The sequence below is a fragment of the Micropterus salmoides genome, unplaced genomic scaffold, assembly GCF_014851395.1.
Source record: "Micropterus salmoides isolate LMB-PRFRI ecotype aquatic unplaced genomic scaffold, ASM1485139v1 Ms_hic_scaffold_2, whole genome shotgun sequence".
In the NCBI taxonomy this organism is placed as follows: domain Eukaryota; kingdom Metazoa; phylum Chordata; class Actinopteri; order Centrarchiformes; family Centrarchidae; genus Micropterus; species Micropterus salmoides.
In genome coordinates, this window is record NW_024041150.1 from 44,511,724 (window position 1) to 44,529,103 (window position 17,380).

Sequence of the window (17,380 nt, forward strand, 5' to 3'; positions counted from 1 at the left end):
CTATGTGAATTTGTTAGATCAGAAGGAAAATAATGTTAACAGCAATTCCTGAGCAATGGAGGTAAGACCTGTGAGGGCTAGTAGCTGTTTTTGCTCAAATAAGACGTATGATGGGCCAGGGATGTTTATGGGAATATCAGAGTGTGATGAGTATATGATGTCTTTGGATAAGCATGACCGTAAGGTTAGAGGAAACACATACGAAGTAACTTTTGTTGTGCCATCTAGTAAGAAGGGAAGGACTTTGATGGTAAGAGATCAGCTTTTGCCTGGCAATGTGACGATAGGGAATTTTCAAGATATTTGGTGGGTTTGTGGTGATAAGGCATATATATTTACCTTATGGATGGATAGGATGTTGTTACATGGCGACGCTAAAACTTCCGTATGAGGTGTTTACAATCCATAAAGGGGAGACACCTGCTATAGCTCATTCTGATCTGGGGGTCGGAAATAGGGTGAAAAGGAGCATGGCACAATTTCATAATCTTGAAGCCTACCATTGGAGGATAAGTTTGGGTGAGAAGTGGGGACTTGGACTTTTTCCATGGTATGGTGTAACATTTTTGGCAGATCACATTGATAATATTACTTATACTTTGCAGGGATTTGCAAATGAAACTATACGAGGGTTTAATCTTCTGTCAAATACTCAAAGAAGTCACAGACTGACATTGTTGAAACATGACATGGCTCTCGACTATATTTTAGCCAAACAAGGAGGTTTGTGTGTGGCTATGAACTTGACGGGAGACGGTTGTTATACTTTGATCCCAGATAGTTCTGATAATATCACTAGTGTATAGATGCATTAAAGAGTATAAGGGATGCGTTTGGTCAATCTGAGGGAGCTGGATGGTCAGCAAATACTTGGCTACAAAATCAGTTAGGACCAGTGGGAGCAGTGTGGTGGTTCAGATTTTGGTAGCAGCTTTGTAGCGCTGTGTTTGATGTTTTGCTTTTGTACGGTGCTATTGACTTTGCGAAAGCTATGATATTGAGATGGGTTGGAGTGATAATGCCTGGGGAGAACACTCAGATGCCTTTGTTAACTATGGCTGATTCAGATGGAGAGGATGAAGGGGAACCAGATGAAGTAATGATGGAAAGATATCCATTTTAATGTTACTTTGTATTTTCATACATTGAGGTTTTAATTTTCATGTGATTTTGCAACAAGATACTGGTTGGTGTTTTTTTTTTCTTCCAGAGTATATGGGGATATACAGATGGGGATTCAAATACTCAAACAAGGACAATATGAATAGACTCTGGACAAGGACGGTGTGGAAACGTCTGGATTGCATCGACACTGCTGAGGAGCTGCAGTGAAATACCTTCCTATGTCTACTTTGATATAGATATGAATACATATGTGAATGAATAATACTTAATTAACAATTATATTCTTTTTGTGTTAACTGTGTAAAGACTTGTACTTTCACTTAGGGAGTTAATATTTGGGGACCTCAGGTTTTTTCTTTTTCTTGATGCTTAGGGATATAGGGTCTAGGCAGGGAAAGGTCCGTTGGAGGGTCCGATGGGTTGACCAGCCTGAATTCGGACATTGTTTTGATTTGTTTTATTTCCTGAGGTTTTCACATGTATTGGCTAAACCGTATTTCTGCATTGACTGATAAAGATGTCTTTTATTAATTGGACTGGAGTACCATGCGTGGCCGCCTAAGGTAGAGGGGCCGTGAGAAAATTTTCCTGTCTCGATTGTCTTGGAGGGAATTTGGAATGAAGGCTGCCGGACAGGTTTTTCGTTCTCACACTCCATAAAGTTGGTATGTTGTTAAAAATAATATTGCAAGAAGCATGTGTTGGAGAAATTTATCTCTTTTTGTTTTTCGAGACTCAATTAAGTCTCGTAGGGGGGAATATGTGGTGTATAACATATGTGCATTTGACCATTACAGTTTAACATAATACTCTGCAGCTGGAGAGAGGGACAGTGAACCCTTATGGGGAAGTAATGATTAATGGGTGTACAAAGAGTGAACCCTCCTATGGAATTTGACCTCTGACCCAGTGTTAGGGGGAGTAGAGATTAGTGTGTATGAAGAGATTAGTGTGAATGAAGGGACTGTACCCTTCTGTGGTGTCTAACAGATGGTTACACTTATTCTACAGCACTGTGCCCTTATATGGTATTTAGCAGAGACCTAAACATGTCCTATATAAGCTGTGTTCGATGTACAGAGAGACAAAGTGGTTATTGGGCTGGGTCACTCTCCAAGCTGCTGCAGAGCTTGTAATTGATGCTGAATTCTTTGATGTAATAAACTTTTATAATCAAGAACAGTGTCAAGCGGATTTCTTCTCAACACATCATTGCAGCATTATCGTTCGGACACCACATTTAATTTTTGATTATTTAAAATATATGCATTGTCTATATATACACACACACACACACATATATATATATACACACACATTATTATTTTCTATATTTTAATGTAAAGACATTGTGTTGTATGTATAATTTTGTACAATTCTTTTTGAAAATCACCCATTGTCAGGGGTGGGCCTACAAGTAATATTTATGACACACACACTGAGAATGGACTCAGGAAACACCTGTTGTCCAGCAGAAAATGATATTTATATCAGATACAAAATATTATTCAAAGTAAAACAATTCATGTTAAAACATGTTTTAACGTACTGGAATGAGCCTTAAAATACAGAAAACACAGAGGACATGACTTTAAAGTAGTATAGTATTATTATTATTAGTTGGGGGGGGGGGGTTTGGATGCAGGATTGTTATCAAAACAAAGATTTTAAAGAGCAGTTCATTAAAAACTATTAGTGTTAAAGGGCTAGTAAGTGAGTTTTGAGGATGATGCTGTCTTCTCGTTGAGGAAATGACTCAACTCTGAACTTCAGTTGGTTTCTGCTCCAGCAGCTGCTCTGACTTTCACTTCCTGTCATTCACTCGTTGTGTTCTGCATCTGAACAAATGCAATAGAGTTAACAGCTTAGTGGCTCTGCCTCGCATTAGAATCTGTTAATACCGTACTGGCTCCAACATAAAGCTGCATTCAGACAGGATTTCCTGTTTCCTGTCTCCTCACACCTCCGTTCACAGCTCAGCGGTGTGAGGAGACACTTCTGCCGAGGAGGAGAGGAACATCGACGACTTCAGGGCGGCTGTCAAAGGAAGAAGAAGCATGAGTTCTCCACAAAAGGTTAAATCACTTCTACTTAAATTGCTTTAAAATTATTTGTATTACTACCAATTTATTTTCTCATTTCATGATAATACTCTTTACTACAGATATCAACATTATGATTTGGTCTTTCTTTTCCTCTTTTCGTTTTCTCTGAAATGGACAAAATATACAAATTATAGAAGAAGAATAAAGACTGTGTGCACTTAATTATGAGATATGTTGTCTAAAATTTTACCGGAGTGTACTGTAAAAAAATAAAAATAAAATAGTGGTGGTGGTGATGTGTTATACTGATGGGCCGCAGCCTCCTGCAGGAGGGGAGTGTCTGAATCAGTTAGTGTCTGGGGTGGGAGGGGTTGGCCACAATCTTTCCTGGAGGCGTACAGGTCCTGGAGAGATGGAAGATTGCAGCCAATCATTTTCTCTGCAAATGATACGCTGCAGTCTGCCTTTGTCCGTGCCAGTGGCAGCAAGGCATGTCACGAAGTATGTAAACCGCAGAGATTAAAACTAAAAACTGGAAAGGTGACTTCAGAAGAGTGCGATGTAATATGATGTAAGATTGTGTTTCTAATAGCAACTGCTATAGTGGAGCGAATTTGTCTGATAATATAGAAGGTAAACTTTAATTTTCTCCAGAAAGACTGATGAAAGAAATGCAGATTGAGAAATTGTATTGAATTAAAGATGCTGATGGAACAGAGGCCAGACAGAAAGTGACGTCATGACTTCAGCTCTATATAAGCATTTTAATCCTGTGTACTACTTTAATGACTCACACAAACATGGGTTTGTACACTTAAAACCTTTAAAGTGTCCTTGTGGCTCATGACTGCAGTGACAGCACTGTTATACTATGCTATCACCAACAGACACTATTGTCAGGTGGGAAGCCAGTGAGGGATAATGTCCTGCTATATCTAGTGGGAACTCCAGCTAGCCTTGTTGTCTTTGGCTAACCCATTAGTTTCTCTACGCAGGTAACACTATTTCATTATTGAAACCAGAGGTGATGTCAACGTTTTATCTTCTGTCCACCGCTGCACCTCACTTACAATATGCTCTCTTTCTCTGTGTATCTTTGTCTGTCACTGCAGAGAGCCACAAAACCGCCCAAATCTCACCACTGTCAACAGTGTGAGAAAGAATTCCCTACATCACATCGATTAAAGATTCATCAGAGATTTCACTCTGGAGAGAAACCGTACAGTTGTGACCAGTGTGAGAAAGCTTTCTCTACTGTCAAATACCTAAGACAACACCAGCGCACTCACACTGTAGCGCGGCCGTACAGCTGTGACCAGTGTGAGAAAGCATTCAAAACAGGAGGAGAGCTAAGAATTCATCTGAGACTGCACACTGGAGAGAAACCGTTCAAATGTGAGGAGTGTGGCAACAGATTCATATCATCAGGACGACTGCACATGCATCGTCGAAGATATCATACAGAAGAGAAGCCTCACCGCTGTCAGCAGTGTGACAAAGCGTTCACGACACCAGGAGATCTAAAGTGTCACCAGAGAGTTCACACTGGAGAGAAACCATACAACTGTGAGCAATGTGGGAAAGCTTTTTCATCATTAACAAACTATAGAATCCACCAGCAGACCCACAGTGGAGAGAAACCCTTCACCTGTGAGAAGTGTGGTAAAGCTTTCTCTTGGTCAAGTCACCTAAGGAAACACCAAATCATTCACACTGGAGAGAAATCGCACTACTGTGGCCAGTGTGGAAAGACCTTCACTCGACTAGAAAACTTAAGAGCCCACCAACGTATCCACACTGGAGAGAAACCGTACAACTGCAGACACTGTGAGAAAGCGTTCATTTCTGCCACAGACCGCAACGTGCATGAAAGGATCCACACTGGACTGAAGCCATACAGCTGTGAGGAGTGTGGGAAGAGATTCACTCACTCAAATGTTTACAAGAAGCATAGAAACATCCACACTAGAGAAACATTGTGGGCAGGCCTGTAGGTCTAAACATTCTCATCAGCAGCAACACACGAACGCTATTCCTGATCCAGATCATCTCAATGTTTCATTTTCATTTCATTTCAGAAATGACACGGTGTGTTCTGGTTTGTGGGGATCAAACTTTGGTATCTGTTACAATATTCCAGATGGAAATGTGGCACAAACAGCAAGACACATTTGAATATCACATACATTTTATTATAAGAGTTATTAAAACAACAGTGGATACTGTGTTTGTGTCATAAAACAAAAACATATATTGGACAGTTTTTCAAAACACTACTGTCTCGATCTAAACATATCATTCAATCTCCACTCCGTAAATGAAAAGTATTTAGGCAGTTGGTTGGATGACAAACATCATTAAGTGTATCTAGACAAATGTTTGTGTACAAGGCCATGCTGTATATATATGTAATGTCCCGACGAAGACCTACAGCAGTCTTCAGCTTTGTTACACCCAACACTTTGAAACTCCCAAGGCGTCACGTATGGACGCATGGTCAAGACGTCAGTTTGTGACTCCCTTAGCGTCAAAGCAACGCACTGGGGGAAACCCTGTAGCATCATTTATGAACGCTAAAGGTAGGTGTGGGGTAACAAAAAAGTCTGAGTAAGGAGGTGGCTGGGGTGGACAGGTGGGTTAGAAACCGGAGGTCCACACAGGTAACAGGTGTTCGTTTACCGTGTGTAACAAAAAGTCAACATTGAATGTTACGTAAGTTGCGTAGGTTACGGAAGTAATGTTGCTTAAAACTCACGTTAGTTAAGTCATATAACTAGCGTAGATATTTTAACCGAAACTGTGATCTTTTTCTAAATCTGGCCAAGTACTTTTGTTGCCTAAACCCAAACAAATTCCGACGTTTTGAAATATCTCTATCTGAAAGGCTACAAACGGCGTTAAAAAGCGACGCCAAGGGATCTTGACCATGGGTCCATATGTGACGAGTCTGGGGTGAGAATGTGTTGTTCCAACGGGTAGCTTTCTTTCCAGGTTCCAAGGGTTTGAACTGAGCTGGTGGAAAAAGCTTTTTCCCTTCTTTACTCCGTGGATGTGGAGGAAACTACAGAACATAACTACATCTTAATAATCTAGTCCCCCAATTTAGAAATGCAACCGCCTTCTTTGAGCTGCATTTATTGTCTTCCTTGTGAGTCCAATGTCTGTATTTCCGCTGTTGGGTTATTATTTCTGTTTAAACAGCTTTTCTGTCCAGGCCAGGTCTTCCTCAGAAAAGAGATTTCAATCACAAGGGACTTCCTGGTCAAGTTTTAAAATTGAAACATTTCTGATTTATCGGTTAACGTTATTAAAAACAGAGATAACGACTTATAAAGAGGCTCACTTTTCACAGAATCCCGAAAATCCAGGGACACGCTTAATTTTTTTGGGAAAGACAGATTAATTATTTAGATTAATTAAATGTGAATGAGAGATTAATTGGTTAATGAGTTACAGAAGCCAGAGGAACAAGGGCTAGACAGGAAATGATGTTATGACTTCCGTATCCATTGGGCCAATTGTCTTCCTAATGACTAATGACATCACTGAGCTGCCTCGTCCTCAGGAGGTGTGGTCACTCCCCAGGGCATGCTGGGTAAGTAGTGTGCCAGCCACTCCCCCCAGCTGCTCCTGGGCTCCTCCCTACCCTCCCCTGCTCCTCCTTTCACCTCCCACCCCCCTACCACCCAGTCCAGCTCCTCTCTCCCTCCCCTTGCTTCCCCCCTCTCCTCCCTCAGAATTACACTGTAGCGCTTTTTGGACACTCCTCCTCCTCCACTCCTCTCTCTATCCATGCCTTCATCCCTCCCTCCTCCCCTCCTCTCTGCATCTTCTGCAGAGACCCGACACTCCTCCATCACCTCCTTCCATCCCTCGATCTCCTCCTCTTTGCTCAACAGACGGAACAATGTCTTCCTGTACACTCCTCTCTCCTCCCTCCTTCCTCTTTCTCCTTCTTCCTCTCTCGTCGCTCCTCCTCCTGTCGGCTCCAGAGTGACAAGGAGTTTTTCTTTCCCTCCTTCTCCTCCTTCCTCATGTCCCTCATCTCCATCTTCCCTCTCCATAGCGTCTCCCTCTCTGTGGATGAACAGAACAGAGCGATACAGCGCCATCACGCCTCCTCCCGCCACCTCCCTTTCTTCCCTCCCCCCGGATGTTAACAGCTTCACTCCCTCATGACTTCCTCCCCTCCTCGCCAGCAACAAACTCAGCGGCTTGTACACCTTCCTGTACCAGACGACCATCCTCGCCAGCGTCGCCAATATACATGCTGCTGACGCCATGCACAGCAGCAGGCACCCTGCGAAAAGCCAACAACAGAAAACGCCTGCACCTCTGACAGCAATCATTTTACCACGTGAAGGGATCGACGTGGTGGTTGCCTGAGTGGTTGCCTCAGCAGTTGCCCCAGCGGTTGCCTCAGCGGTTGCCTCAGCGGTTGACCCTGCGGTTACCTCAGCGGTTGCCCCAGCGGTTGCCACAGCGGTTGCCCCAGCGGTTGTCACAGCGGTTGCCCCAGCGGTTGCCACAGCGTTTGCCCCAGTGGTTGCCTCAGCGGTTGCCCCAGTGGTTGCCTTAGTAGTGGTGGTTGTTCTGGTTACCCGGTGTTTCCGTGTTGCAAAAGCTTCGGTTGAAGGAACAGATTTGGTTGTCTCAACAGGTTTGGTTGGTGTGGCGGTTGTCATGATAGCAGGACTTTCAGGTGAGGGTTTGACTGTAGGAAAAGTAGGACGAGTAGCCGAAATGTGCAACCCTGAATGATCTGACCATTCAATGAGATGGGTGAAGGTTTGGTACCAGGACCATGTGACTACTCTGTAGTACTCAGTGTAGAGTTCTCTTTCGAACGCTGTGGAACCGATTGTACTGGCAACTTCAGTAGCTGGAATCGGATAAGTAGAAGTGGTAGGAGGAGGAGAACTAGTGATAGTAGCTGGGATAGTAGGAACAGCAGCAGCAGCAGTTGTCTCGTAAAATGTGCTGGTAATTGGCATTGGCTCGAAGTCTCCGATTGGACCAGATGGACATAAATCTGATTCTTCCAGAGTGATTACAGGTTTACCTTTATGCGACGGTGGAGAGTCACACACCTGAGAAGAAAGGTAACAGATAAATCCCTTAAATATGGATCAAAGCAGCAATCAGTGACGTACAGTACTGTGCTAGTTTCAGGCAGGAGTGGGAAAATGCTGTAAAGTAAGAATGCTTTCAAAAACAGATATTATTTATTACTTAAAAAAATATAAAGTGAGTGAACAGCAGAGTAATCTAGATCAAATCAAATGAATTTGGTGCAATCACCCTTTGCCTTCAGAACATCATCTGCCAAAAACTTTTTCACAGAACTGTATTACAAACACTTTCTGACCTAATTTGTAAGTTGCCATCTCTCTAATCTCTAAGGGCCTGTCTCCACCAAAGCATTTTTTACCAGCTGAAAACACCAGCTGCTCTTCTGAAAAAGCCTAGCTGGGAGCGCAGCGTTTTTTCCCCCGGCTCAGATGCTTTGGTTGCTGTGATACATGTGTTGCAAGTAGGCTACCTAATTTTACTGAATGTAAAAATGTCACCACAAAGCAGGGCAGGCCTGCTTGCTCTGCATGAAGAGAAGGCTGAAACATGTAGAGCGAGGGGACGGACTCGCCGTAATAACTCGGTGAGGAGGTACATCGTTTCGCTCAAGAGCTGAGATGGCTCGGTGTGGTGTTTATCTTGCCCCTCCAGCACTGTGATTGGACGGCTGGGTAAAAAGTAACAGTGACGAGCACTGCGTTTTGACCAAAGTTGAACATTTTTAAACTCTCTGCAACCGGAAAAAAATGGCCAGCGCGGAATAGACGCTCAGCGCCAAGTCAAGCTGCTGGTGTTTTTACCGTGCTGTAAAAATGTGGCGCTCCATTTACAATGAATTGAAAGAAGACGCTGGCCTCAGAGAAAAACGCTTTGGTGGACACAGGCTCTAAGAAAAGACTCAGAGGGGAAAAGTACTTAATTAAGTAAAAGCACAGATACCACACTGAAATGCTACTCAAGTAAAAGTAAATAAGTACAAGGCTTTAAAAGTACATATTAAAAGTAAAACGTGCTACACATCAACATCTATTGATCTTACAAAAAGCAACCTATGTTTTTAACTTCACTCAAGACAGGTTTAGATACAGCATTATAAGATACAATGAATCAAAATAAGGAAAACCGAGTCACAAGAGGACAAGTGGATATTTCCACTACTGTACTGGGAGTTATTGCTCTGCAGATTGTCTGCTGACTGTGTGTTAGGATCAGACAAGCAGATGGAAACCAAAAATAAGTGACCTCACCACAAATCCACACAAATGTTAACTTTAGCACTTCAAATAGAGTTTAGCTCACAGTCCCAAACAGAGCATGTTTGCACTTTTGGTTCATGCTTGGTATGGACCCAGTAGTCACTCTGTATGTCAGCAGTAGTGACATGAATTTGATTTGGGAGGCCACGGGGAGCGAGTGGGAGTCGCTGAGTAATGGAGTGACATGAGTCCTTTTGGGCTGATCAAAAATCAGACATGCAAGTTTTATTCTTTCCTTTCCTCTTGACCATTTTACAAATCATACGACCAGTTTCCAGACTGCCGTTGTTTTTGTAAATTTCTTTCACTGTGTACGCTCCTCTGAGGTCATTCCAGATGTTTGAGCTTCATACCCTGTCTCTAAAAGAGTAAACCCAGCTACCCTACGTAGGGAACTCTTCTGCGATTTGGATCCTTGATCTTTTTTTGGCTATTACTTAAAGCTCACAATGAGATTTAGAAGGAGGATCCGGGTTGGAGCGTGGAGCGACTGGTAAACTGAGCTACACCCTCAGACTCAGCTCCTTCTTCACCACAAGTACAGCTTCCAAATTACTGCTGAAGGGGCTGTCGATCTCACGCTTACAAGACCCCACAATACTGTAGCTGAAATCCTTTACTTGGATTAAACCGACACAAACCGTTCATACTAAATAAAATCACATTCTCACATTTTGTGGCCTCTGTCTTTACTTCCTGTTTGTTGCTGTTGCTTCTTTTTCTGTTTGTGGTACTCACCACACTCTCTGCGTCGCTCCTGATGATCGTGCCATCCCGGACGTAGACGTTGAGTTCGTACTCGTCAAGGTATTCACGCAAGTAACCAAGGGAACAGGTGCAGACCCAGTCATTGGATGAGAGGTAGAGGTACGGCACCTCCTTCTTCTGGCTGAACCAATCGTCTGGCATCACCTTGATCTGAAACGGAAACGGAAATGTCCTGTAGTTTCACACTCAACAACCTCCGCCTCCTACAGGTGCAAATATGAACAGCTGCTGCGAGCTTCTACCACTGCCGAGAAGCTGTAAAATTATTGTTTAAAGTTTTAGTGACATCTAGTGGTGAGGGTTGCAAGTTGCAACCAACGGTTCATGGTTCATTCACGCGCTGCATGGATGGCCCTATTTGTGGATGTGGAATCAACATGGACGCTACTACAAAGAATCCAACAACAAAAAGACTGAAAACTGTCAACACATGGTCCTCTTTTAATATCTTTATATAATATAGACTACGCCAGGTAAAGTTTTAGAGCTTCTTCTTATATATTTGTACACTGTTCTCTACACTTGTTTAAGTCCAATGTACACTTTTATTCCTCTTTTTGCAATAAAGATTAAAGGAGGGGGGGGTGGGATCTGATTATTCCGACATTACATGAAAGCACCATCAGTGACCGCTCACCCCTCCCTTTCCAAGCGGGCAGGAGAAGCTTCGGTGGTCGATGCGCTCTGTTGGCTGTTATGCTAAATGATAAGTGGTCCTCTGTCCAAATTTTACTTTTCTTCTTAGTTCTAACAAACCAGACAACGACAACTACTACTACAATCCCTTCTTCTTTTTCTTCGCACGTAGTCAACGTAGTGATGAAACACACTCTGTAAAGCAGTTTGGGCTACTGTTGAAACATGGTGACGTCCATGTAAGAGGACCCGCAGTGTATGTAGATAGAAATGGCTCATTCAAAGGTAATAAAAACATAACGGTTCATAATGTAAGGTCTTCATACACCAATGAAAACATAGTTATGTGAGTCTTTAAACAGCCTTTCATCTGACTTAATGAAATAATTTCAAAGCTTTGTGTGTTGCCCACCTTGTTGTACTCCAGGTAGAGGGTCTCTATGGCAGGAAGGGGGTGGAGCATGAGCTCAGGAAGCACCTTGATATGATTGGATGACAAGTCCAGGATCTAGAAGGTAGGACTACTGGTCAGAAGGGAACCAGAGAGGAATCAAGTGTTCCTGGATAAGAAAACTAAGAACTCAGATCATTCATGCGTCCAAACCTCTGAACACCGGAACGTACACAACTATAAACCTTCACTATCTACTTAGTAACTTCTAACATGTAACCTTCACACTAAGCTCAGTTCCTTTAGAAACCTAATGTGCATCCAACCCTCCTAACATGCTTTGTTCGGACACATCTGTCCTCGCTAACAGGGCTACAATCATGTTACCACGCTGACCTCCAGCTTGCTGAGTCCAGAGAAGGTGTGATCGCTCAGAGAGTGGATGGCGTTGTTCTCCAGGTAGAGTTCAGTCAGACCTGGACAGGCGGAGAAGGAGCCGTCAGAGAGGGCTTTCAGACGGTTGGAACCCAGTCGGAGAACGCTGAGGCTGGGCAGGATCGGAGACACGCTGGAGGTCACCTCAGGAACCTGGACTCACAGAAAGTCATGAAACATTTTTAATTCTGAGTGAACGTAGAGTTGATCACTGATTTCTGGTCCAGTATTTATCGTCACATTATAAGCTTTAGCTTTAGTAATAGCACCTTGTTGCCGGTGAGGTCGATCTCATAGATCTCTCTAAAGATCTGGAAGGAGGACCAGGACAAACCGGAGAACTGGTTGCTGGGAAATAACAGAACCTAAAACAGAAAGAGAGTAGAGGAAGAAAAACATTTAAAGCTGTCAGGGTTTCCTGTCTAACTGTCATTTTATCGGTGTAAAACAGGAAACTCGTGTATCCGTTGTGGTCTCCTCCTGTCACTCAAACACTTCATCCATTCAGGGTCAAGTTCGGACCTCACACACAACAGTTAGTATAAAACCTGTTTGTAGCGTCTGTAGGTGGTGTGAAAACCATGTGCAGTATCTCACATAAGTGAGTACACCTCACATGTAAATATTTGATTATATCTTTTCATGTGACAACACTGAAAAAATGACACTTTGCTACAACGTGTGCAGCTTGTATAACAGTGTAAATTTGCTGTCCCCTCAAAATAACACATCACACAGCCATTAATGTCTAAACCGCTGGCAACAAAAGTGAGTACACCCCTAAGTGAAAATGTCATTTAGGGGTCAAAGTATTTATGGCAATACAGGAATATTTACCTGGACATGGTTATTGGATCATTGTGAAGCCAAATAAAAATCGTGCACTGCTTCGCACAGAAAACATTGTGACAGTCAGATCTTCAACACGTTTAGAAATGAGAAAAGAGTCGTAATCTGATCTTGGCAGTAAACTAGAGCTGCTGTATTCATTTTTAAAACTCTGCACGTCCCAGAAAACAAGTTTAGTCAGAAGAAAACCAGAACTTCTGGTTTCTGTTCCAGAAATAAGAACAGCTCATTTAAAATCCCACTGACATTTATAATAAAAAAAAGGTTGAACAGAGACTATATCAACAGTGTGGCCGGCTTTATCTGTTTAGATGTTATGGTTTTTCAGAAAACGATCTGTGTGCTGTGTTCAGTCCTGGATTAGGAGCCTTATAGTGGAGTATAACTCGTGTCACGAGCTTGTCTGTGTTCAGGTGGTTCTGACAGTCCTGCCGTTAAATCTGTGTATTAGGTCTGGTCAGTAATACTGTATTGCTTAGTGCTCTGTAGAAGTTAATGTTTACAAACAAATTGTAATTGAAAGCTCCAAGTATTTGTTAAGATTGTTCATGATGTGTGAAGGGTTTGTGTTTAATCTAATGCATAACATGCTTTATTTTTGAGGAGCTTAAAGAGCATTACATTTCTTTTTAAAGCCTGCAGATCATATATTTACAGTACATACATACACACATATATACAGTGGGTATGGAAAGTATTCAGACCCCTTTAAATTTTTCACTCTTTGTTTCATCGCAGCCATTTTCCAAAAATCAAAAAAGTTCATTTTATTTCTCAGTAATGTACACTCAGCACCCCATCTTGACAGAAAAAAACTGAAATGTAGAAATTTTTGCAAATTTATTAAAAAAGAAAACTGAAATATCACATGGTCATAAGTATTCAGACCCTTTGCTCAGTATTTAGTAGAAGCACCCTTTTGATCTAATACAGCCATGAGTCGTTTTGGGAAAGATGCAACAAGTTTTTCACATCTGGATTTGGGTATCCTCTGCCATTCCTCCTTACAGATCCTCTCCAGTTCTGTCAGGTTGGATGGTAAACGTTGGTGGACAGCCATTTTCAGGTCTCTCCAGAGATGCTCAATTGGGTTTAAGTCAGGGCTCTGGCTGGGCCATTCAAGAACAGCCACGGAGTTGTTGTGAAGCCACTCCTTCGTTATTTTAGCGGTGTGCTTAGGGTCATTGTCTTGTTGGAAGGTAAACCTTCGGCCCGGTCTGAGGTCCAGAGCACTCTGGAAAAGGTTTTGTCCAGGATATCCCTGTACTTGGCCGCATTCATCTTTCCCTCGATTGCAACCAGTCGTCCTGTCCCTGCAGCTGAAAAACACCCCCACAGCATGATGTTGCCACCACCATGCTTCACTGTTGAGACTGTATTGGACAGGTGATGAGCAGTGCCTGGTTTTCTCCACACATACCGCTTAGAATTAAGGCCAAAAAGTTCTATCTTGGTCTCATCAGACCAGAGGATCTTATTTATCACCATCTTGGAGTCCTTCAGGTGTTTTTTAGCAAACTCCATGCGGGCTTTCATGTGTCTTGCACTGAGGAGAGGCTTCCGTCGGGCCACTCTGCCATAAAGCCTCAACTGGTGGATTGCTGCAGTGATGGTTGACTTACTACAACTTTCTCCCATCTCCCGACTGCATCTCTGGAGCTCAGCCACAGTGACCTTTGGGTTCTTCTTTACCTCTCTCACCAAGGCTCTTCTCCCCCGATAGCTCAGTTTGGCCGGACGGCCAGCTCTAGGAAGGGTTCTGGTCGTCCCAAACGTCTTCCATTTGAGGATTATGGAGGCCACTGTGCTCTTAGGAACTTAAGTGCAGCAGAAATTTTTTTGTAACCTTGGCCAGATCTGTGCCTTGCCACAATTCTGTCTCTGAGCTCTTCAGGCAGTTCCTTTGACCTCATGATTCTCATTTGCTCTGACATGCACTGTGAGCTGTAAGGTCTTATATAGACAGGTGTGTGGCTTTCCTAATCAAGTCCAATCAGTATAATCAAACACAGCTGGACTCAAATGAAGGTGTAGAACCATCTCAAGGATGATCAGAAGAAATAGACAGCACCTGAGTTAAATATGAGTGTCACGGCAAAGGGTCTGAATACTTATGACCATGTGATATTTCAGTTTTTCTTTTTTAATAAATTTGCAAAAATTTCTACATTTCTGTTTTTTTCTGTCAAGATGGGGTGCTGAGTGTACATTACTGAGAAATAAAATGAACTTTTTTGATTTTTGGAAAATGGCTGCAATGAAACAAAGAGTGAAAAATTTAAAGGGGTCTGAATACTTTCCGTACCCACTGTATATATATATATATATATATGTATATATACATACACACACATACATACTGTTAGTTGTTAGTTGTTTCATTTCTGTCAGCAGCTGTCAGCTGGTTCGTGGTGTTACCTTGGTGTTGAGCTCAAATCCCGCCGGGACGTCGCTGAAGCCGGCACTCGTGCAGTTCTCTCTCGGCCGGTGGTCCTTGTCTCTGTCGCTGTGGCAACCGGCCACCGCTGTAACCTTGGTAACGTGGGACAGGAGGACGAAAAAGACGAGTACGAGCTGCATCCTGAAATAGACCCTCAGCTCCTGAAAGACTGTCTGTCTCTTGTCTGAGAGGAGAAACTGAGGCACTAGAGACGGAGTGTGTGTGGTTTATATTTTGACTGACAGCTGCTGAAGCAGGAAGTTTGATAAGACTCTGAATTCAGCTCTTGGTCTGTTGATATCTGACAGCTGCTGCTGTCTCTCAGCATGTTTTTGTTCTCAGCAGCTTCCTCGTGTTTTTAAGTTATCTTTTATTTGACAGTTGGTTTTCCTGCAGTTTTTAAACACAAAAAGACAAAGTAGATTATGATGTTCAGAAACACTGTTACACCGACAGCAGAGCTGCCGACACTGAATGATGTTCTTTACTGCTGCTGCTGTCATGTTTCTGTTGAGGCTCAGCGTCTGCTGACTGAACGTTTCCTGTGTGAGACATCTTAATTAGTAAACTCGAGCCGCTCTGAGTTATCTTTGCATTTGGCTGAAGACGCCAGTTGTGCTGCGATTAAAGATGGATCACAATTAATAAATGTTTCTGAATGAAACAATTTATTTAATATTAACCGACACTCTAGCATATTTAAAAAAAAATAATTAGTTAGCAGTGTCCCTATGGGTGTACAGAAAACAGATGCCTTTGGTGTGAGTGACCCGGGTTCAATTCCCCACTGTGACACATTGTGTCCCCTGAGCAAGACACTTAACCCCTCGTTGCTCCAGAGGCGTGTGACCTCTGATTTATTTAGCAATTGTAAGTCACTTTGGATAAAAGTGTCAGCTAAATGTAATTTCTTCTTCGGCAGGTTCTGCAGTTACAAGCAGCTGTTTGTTGCTTTATGGACGTTTGTAATATGCAGATAGGTAGAAACTAATGTTATATGTATTAGCTGAATGGTTACCATCATGCAGATCTTTCGGTGTGCAGCTTGTGTCACATAAAGCAAGTCTTATTTCATAACTAGTGTTCAAACCTTCCTGCCTGGCACGGTCACCTAAACTGTGGATCTAAGAATAACCTTTCTAGCATTGTGTCAGTGGTGAGTGAAATAGTTGGCAAACCCCAAAAGCCCTTGACTCAACTCCTCACATAAAGGCGGAGGAATAAAGCGATGAGTTTCCTGGCAAATAGCTCCCATCCTGTCTTGAGCCAGTTTGATTCTGGCAACTAAAAATGTATTTGTAAATAGTATTTGCCCGTGAGTTAGCTGCACACAGCATCATGTGGTTTGACATCCGTAGCACAAACTGAATGTGTCACACAGACAAAAGTAGTAGTCACGGTTCAGTAGATGTGTGTTGATGTGGGGAGTAAAATATTTGAAACTGCTGCTCTTGCTGAGAGCTGACACTGCAGCTTTCAGCAGCTGTAGTCGCAGTGAGTTTCTTTCTATTTTACAAGAGAGAAGACCAGTTGTTTGTTTTGGTGTTTTGAATCCGTGCAGAAGATGGTTTCAGTCGATGCCACAAACCGGCTGCAGAGGCTGCAACGTATTCCTTCGGGGCAATTGTGCCCTTCAACATGACGTCCACAAAAAGTGCTTCCTTTTGCCTCCGACAGGCTCAGAAAGTTAAACCAGGTGTCCGACAACATCACGTAACATCAACTCTAACTTCAAGAAGCTCTTGTACGTCCTATTAACTCTTAATATTATCCATTGTCATTTGTAGATCTTACTGTACTGATGCTTTGTTGACGCTTGTAGGTTGTTCCTCAAATGTAAGTCACTTTGGATAAAAGCATCCACTAAATAACTTAATGTTGAGGCGAGTTGTTGCAGGAGGATGACAGTGGAAGCGTGAGTCAGATTTTAAGAGAGGAGATTGTTGTGTTGGAGTAACGTTGGGAAATTAAGTCTTACCAGCAGCTCCTCTACGTACACAACAAACTCCTCTCCCTCGTTTCGTCTCCCTGCAACAACTCGCCTCTCTTTTGACTGGCCGATTGCTCTGAAGGAATACGTTGCTGCCAGTTTGTGTCTGAAATTCTAAACTTTCTGTACCTCATTTTGACCCAAAATATATGATAATAGTGCCCAGGTTTAAAGACACCATACTGATCCTTTAACTTCCCCACCTTCAATAAAGAGCAACAGACAGCTGCTTCACTGAGCAACTCTTCTGTATCTGAGTTTCCCTGCCCTGTGTGAGCTCATGAAGACGTTTCCTGTATTTGTGGCGCGTTTTAAGTGAAGAATATGTTTTCATAATTTTCAGTGCATCGAGTCAGTAACGTATGACAGTCG

General features: G+C 42.7%; 2 protein-coding genes across 2 annotated transcripts; one reads left to right on the forward strand and one right to left on the reverse strand.

Annotated features, from left to right (window-relative positions):
* The first annotated feature begins 55 nt into the window (after positions 1–55).
* Positions 56–5,164, forward strand: LOC119911999 (zinc finger protein 239-like). The gene is made up of 2 exons (XM_038730972.1): positions 56–61; positions 4,283–5,164. The coding sequence occupies exons 1-2, from the start codon at positions 56–58 to the stop codon at positions 5,162–5,164; spliced, it is 888 nt and encodes a 295-aa protein (XP_038586900.1).
* On the reverse strand, positions 3,264–17,244 carry LOC119911591 (platelet glycoprotein Ib alpha chain). The gene is made up of 6 exons (XM_038730502.1): positions 14,997–17,244; positions 11,999–12,094; positions 11,691–11,882; positions 11,316–11,411; positions 10,238–10,417; positions 3,264–8,260 (listed from the first exon to the last, which is right to left on the reverse strand). Exons 1-6 carry the CDS (start codon positions 15,156–15,158, stop codon positions 6,713–6,715), a joined length of 2,274 nt encoding a protein of 757 aa, XP_038586430.1. The 5' UTR covers positions 15,159–17,244; the 3' UTR covers positions 3,264–6,712.
* Positions 17,245–17,380: the final 136 nt, after the last annotated feature.

Bases quoted from the DNA above. Each gene is read 5' to 3' on its own strand.
- LOC119911591 (XM_038730502.1), bottom strand. From the start codon at position 15,158: ATGCAGCTCGTACTCGTCTTTTTCGTCCTCCTGTCCCACGTTACCAAG. The intron at 11,883-11,998 runs GTGCTATTACTA...CTGTGAGTCCAG, and splicing joins TCGACCTCACCGGCAACAAG to GTTCCTGAGGTGACCTCCAG. The intron at 11,412-11,690 runs GTCAGCGTGGTA...CCTACCTTCTAG, and splicing joins CTGGACTCAGCAAGCTGGAG to ATCCTGGACTTGTCATCCAA.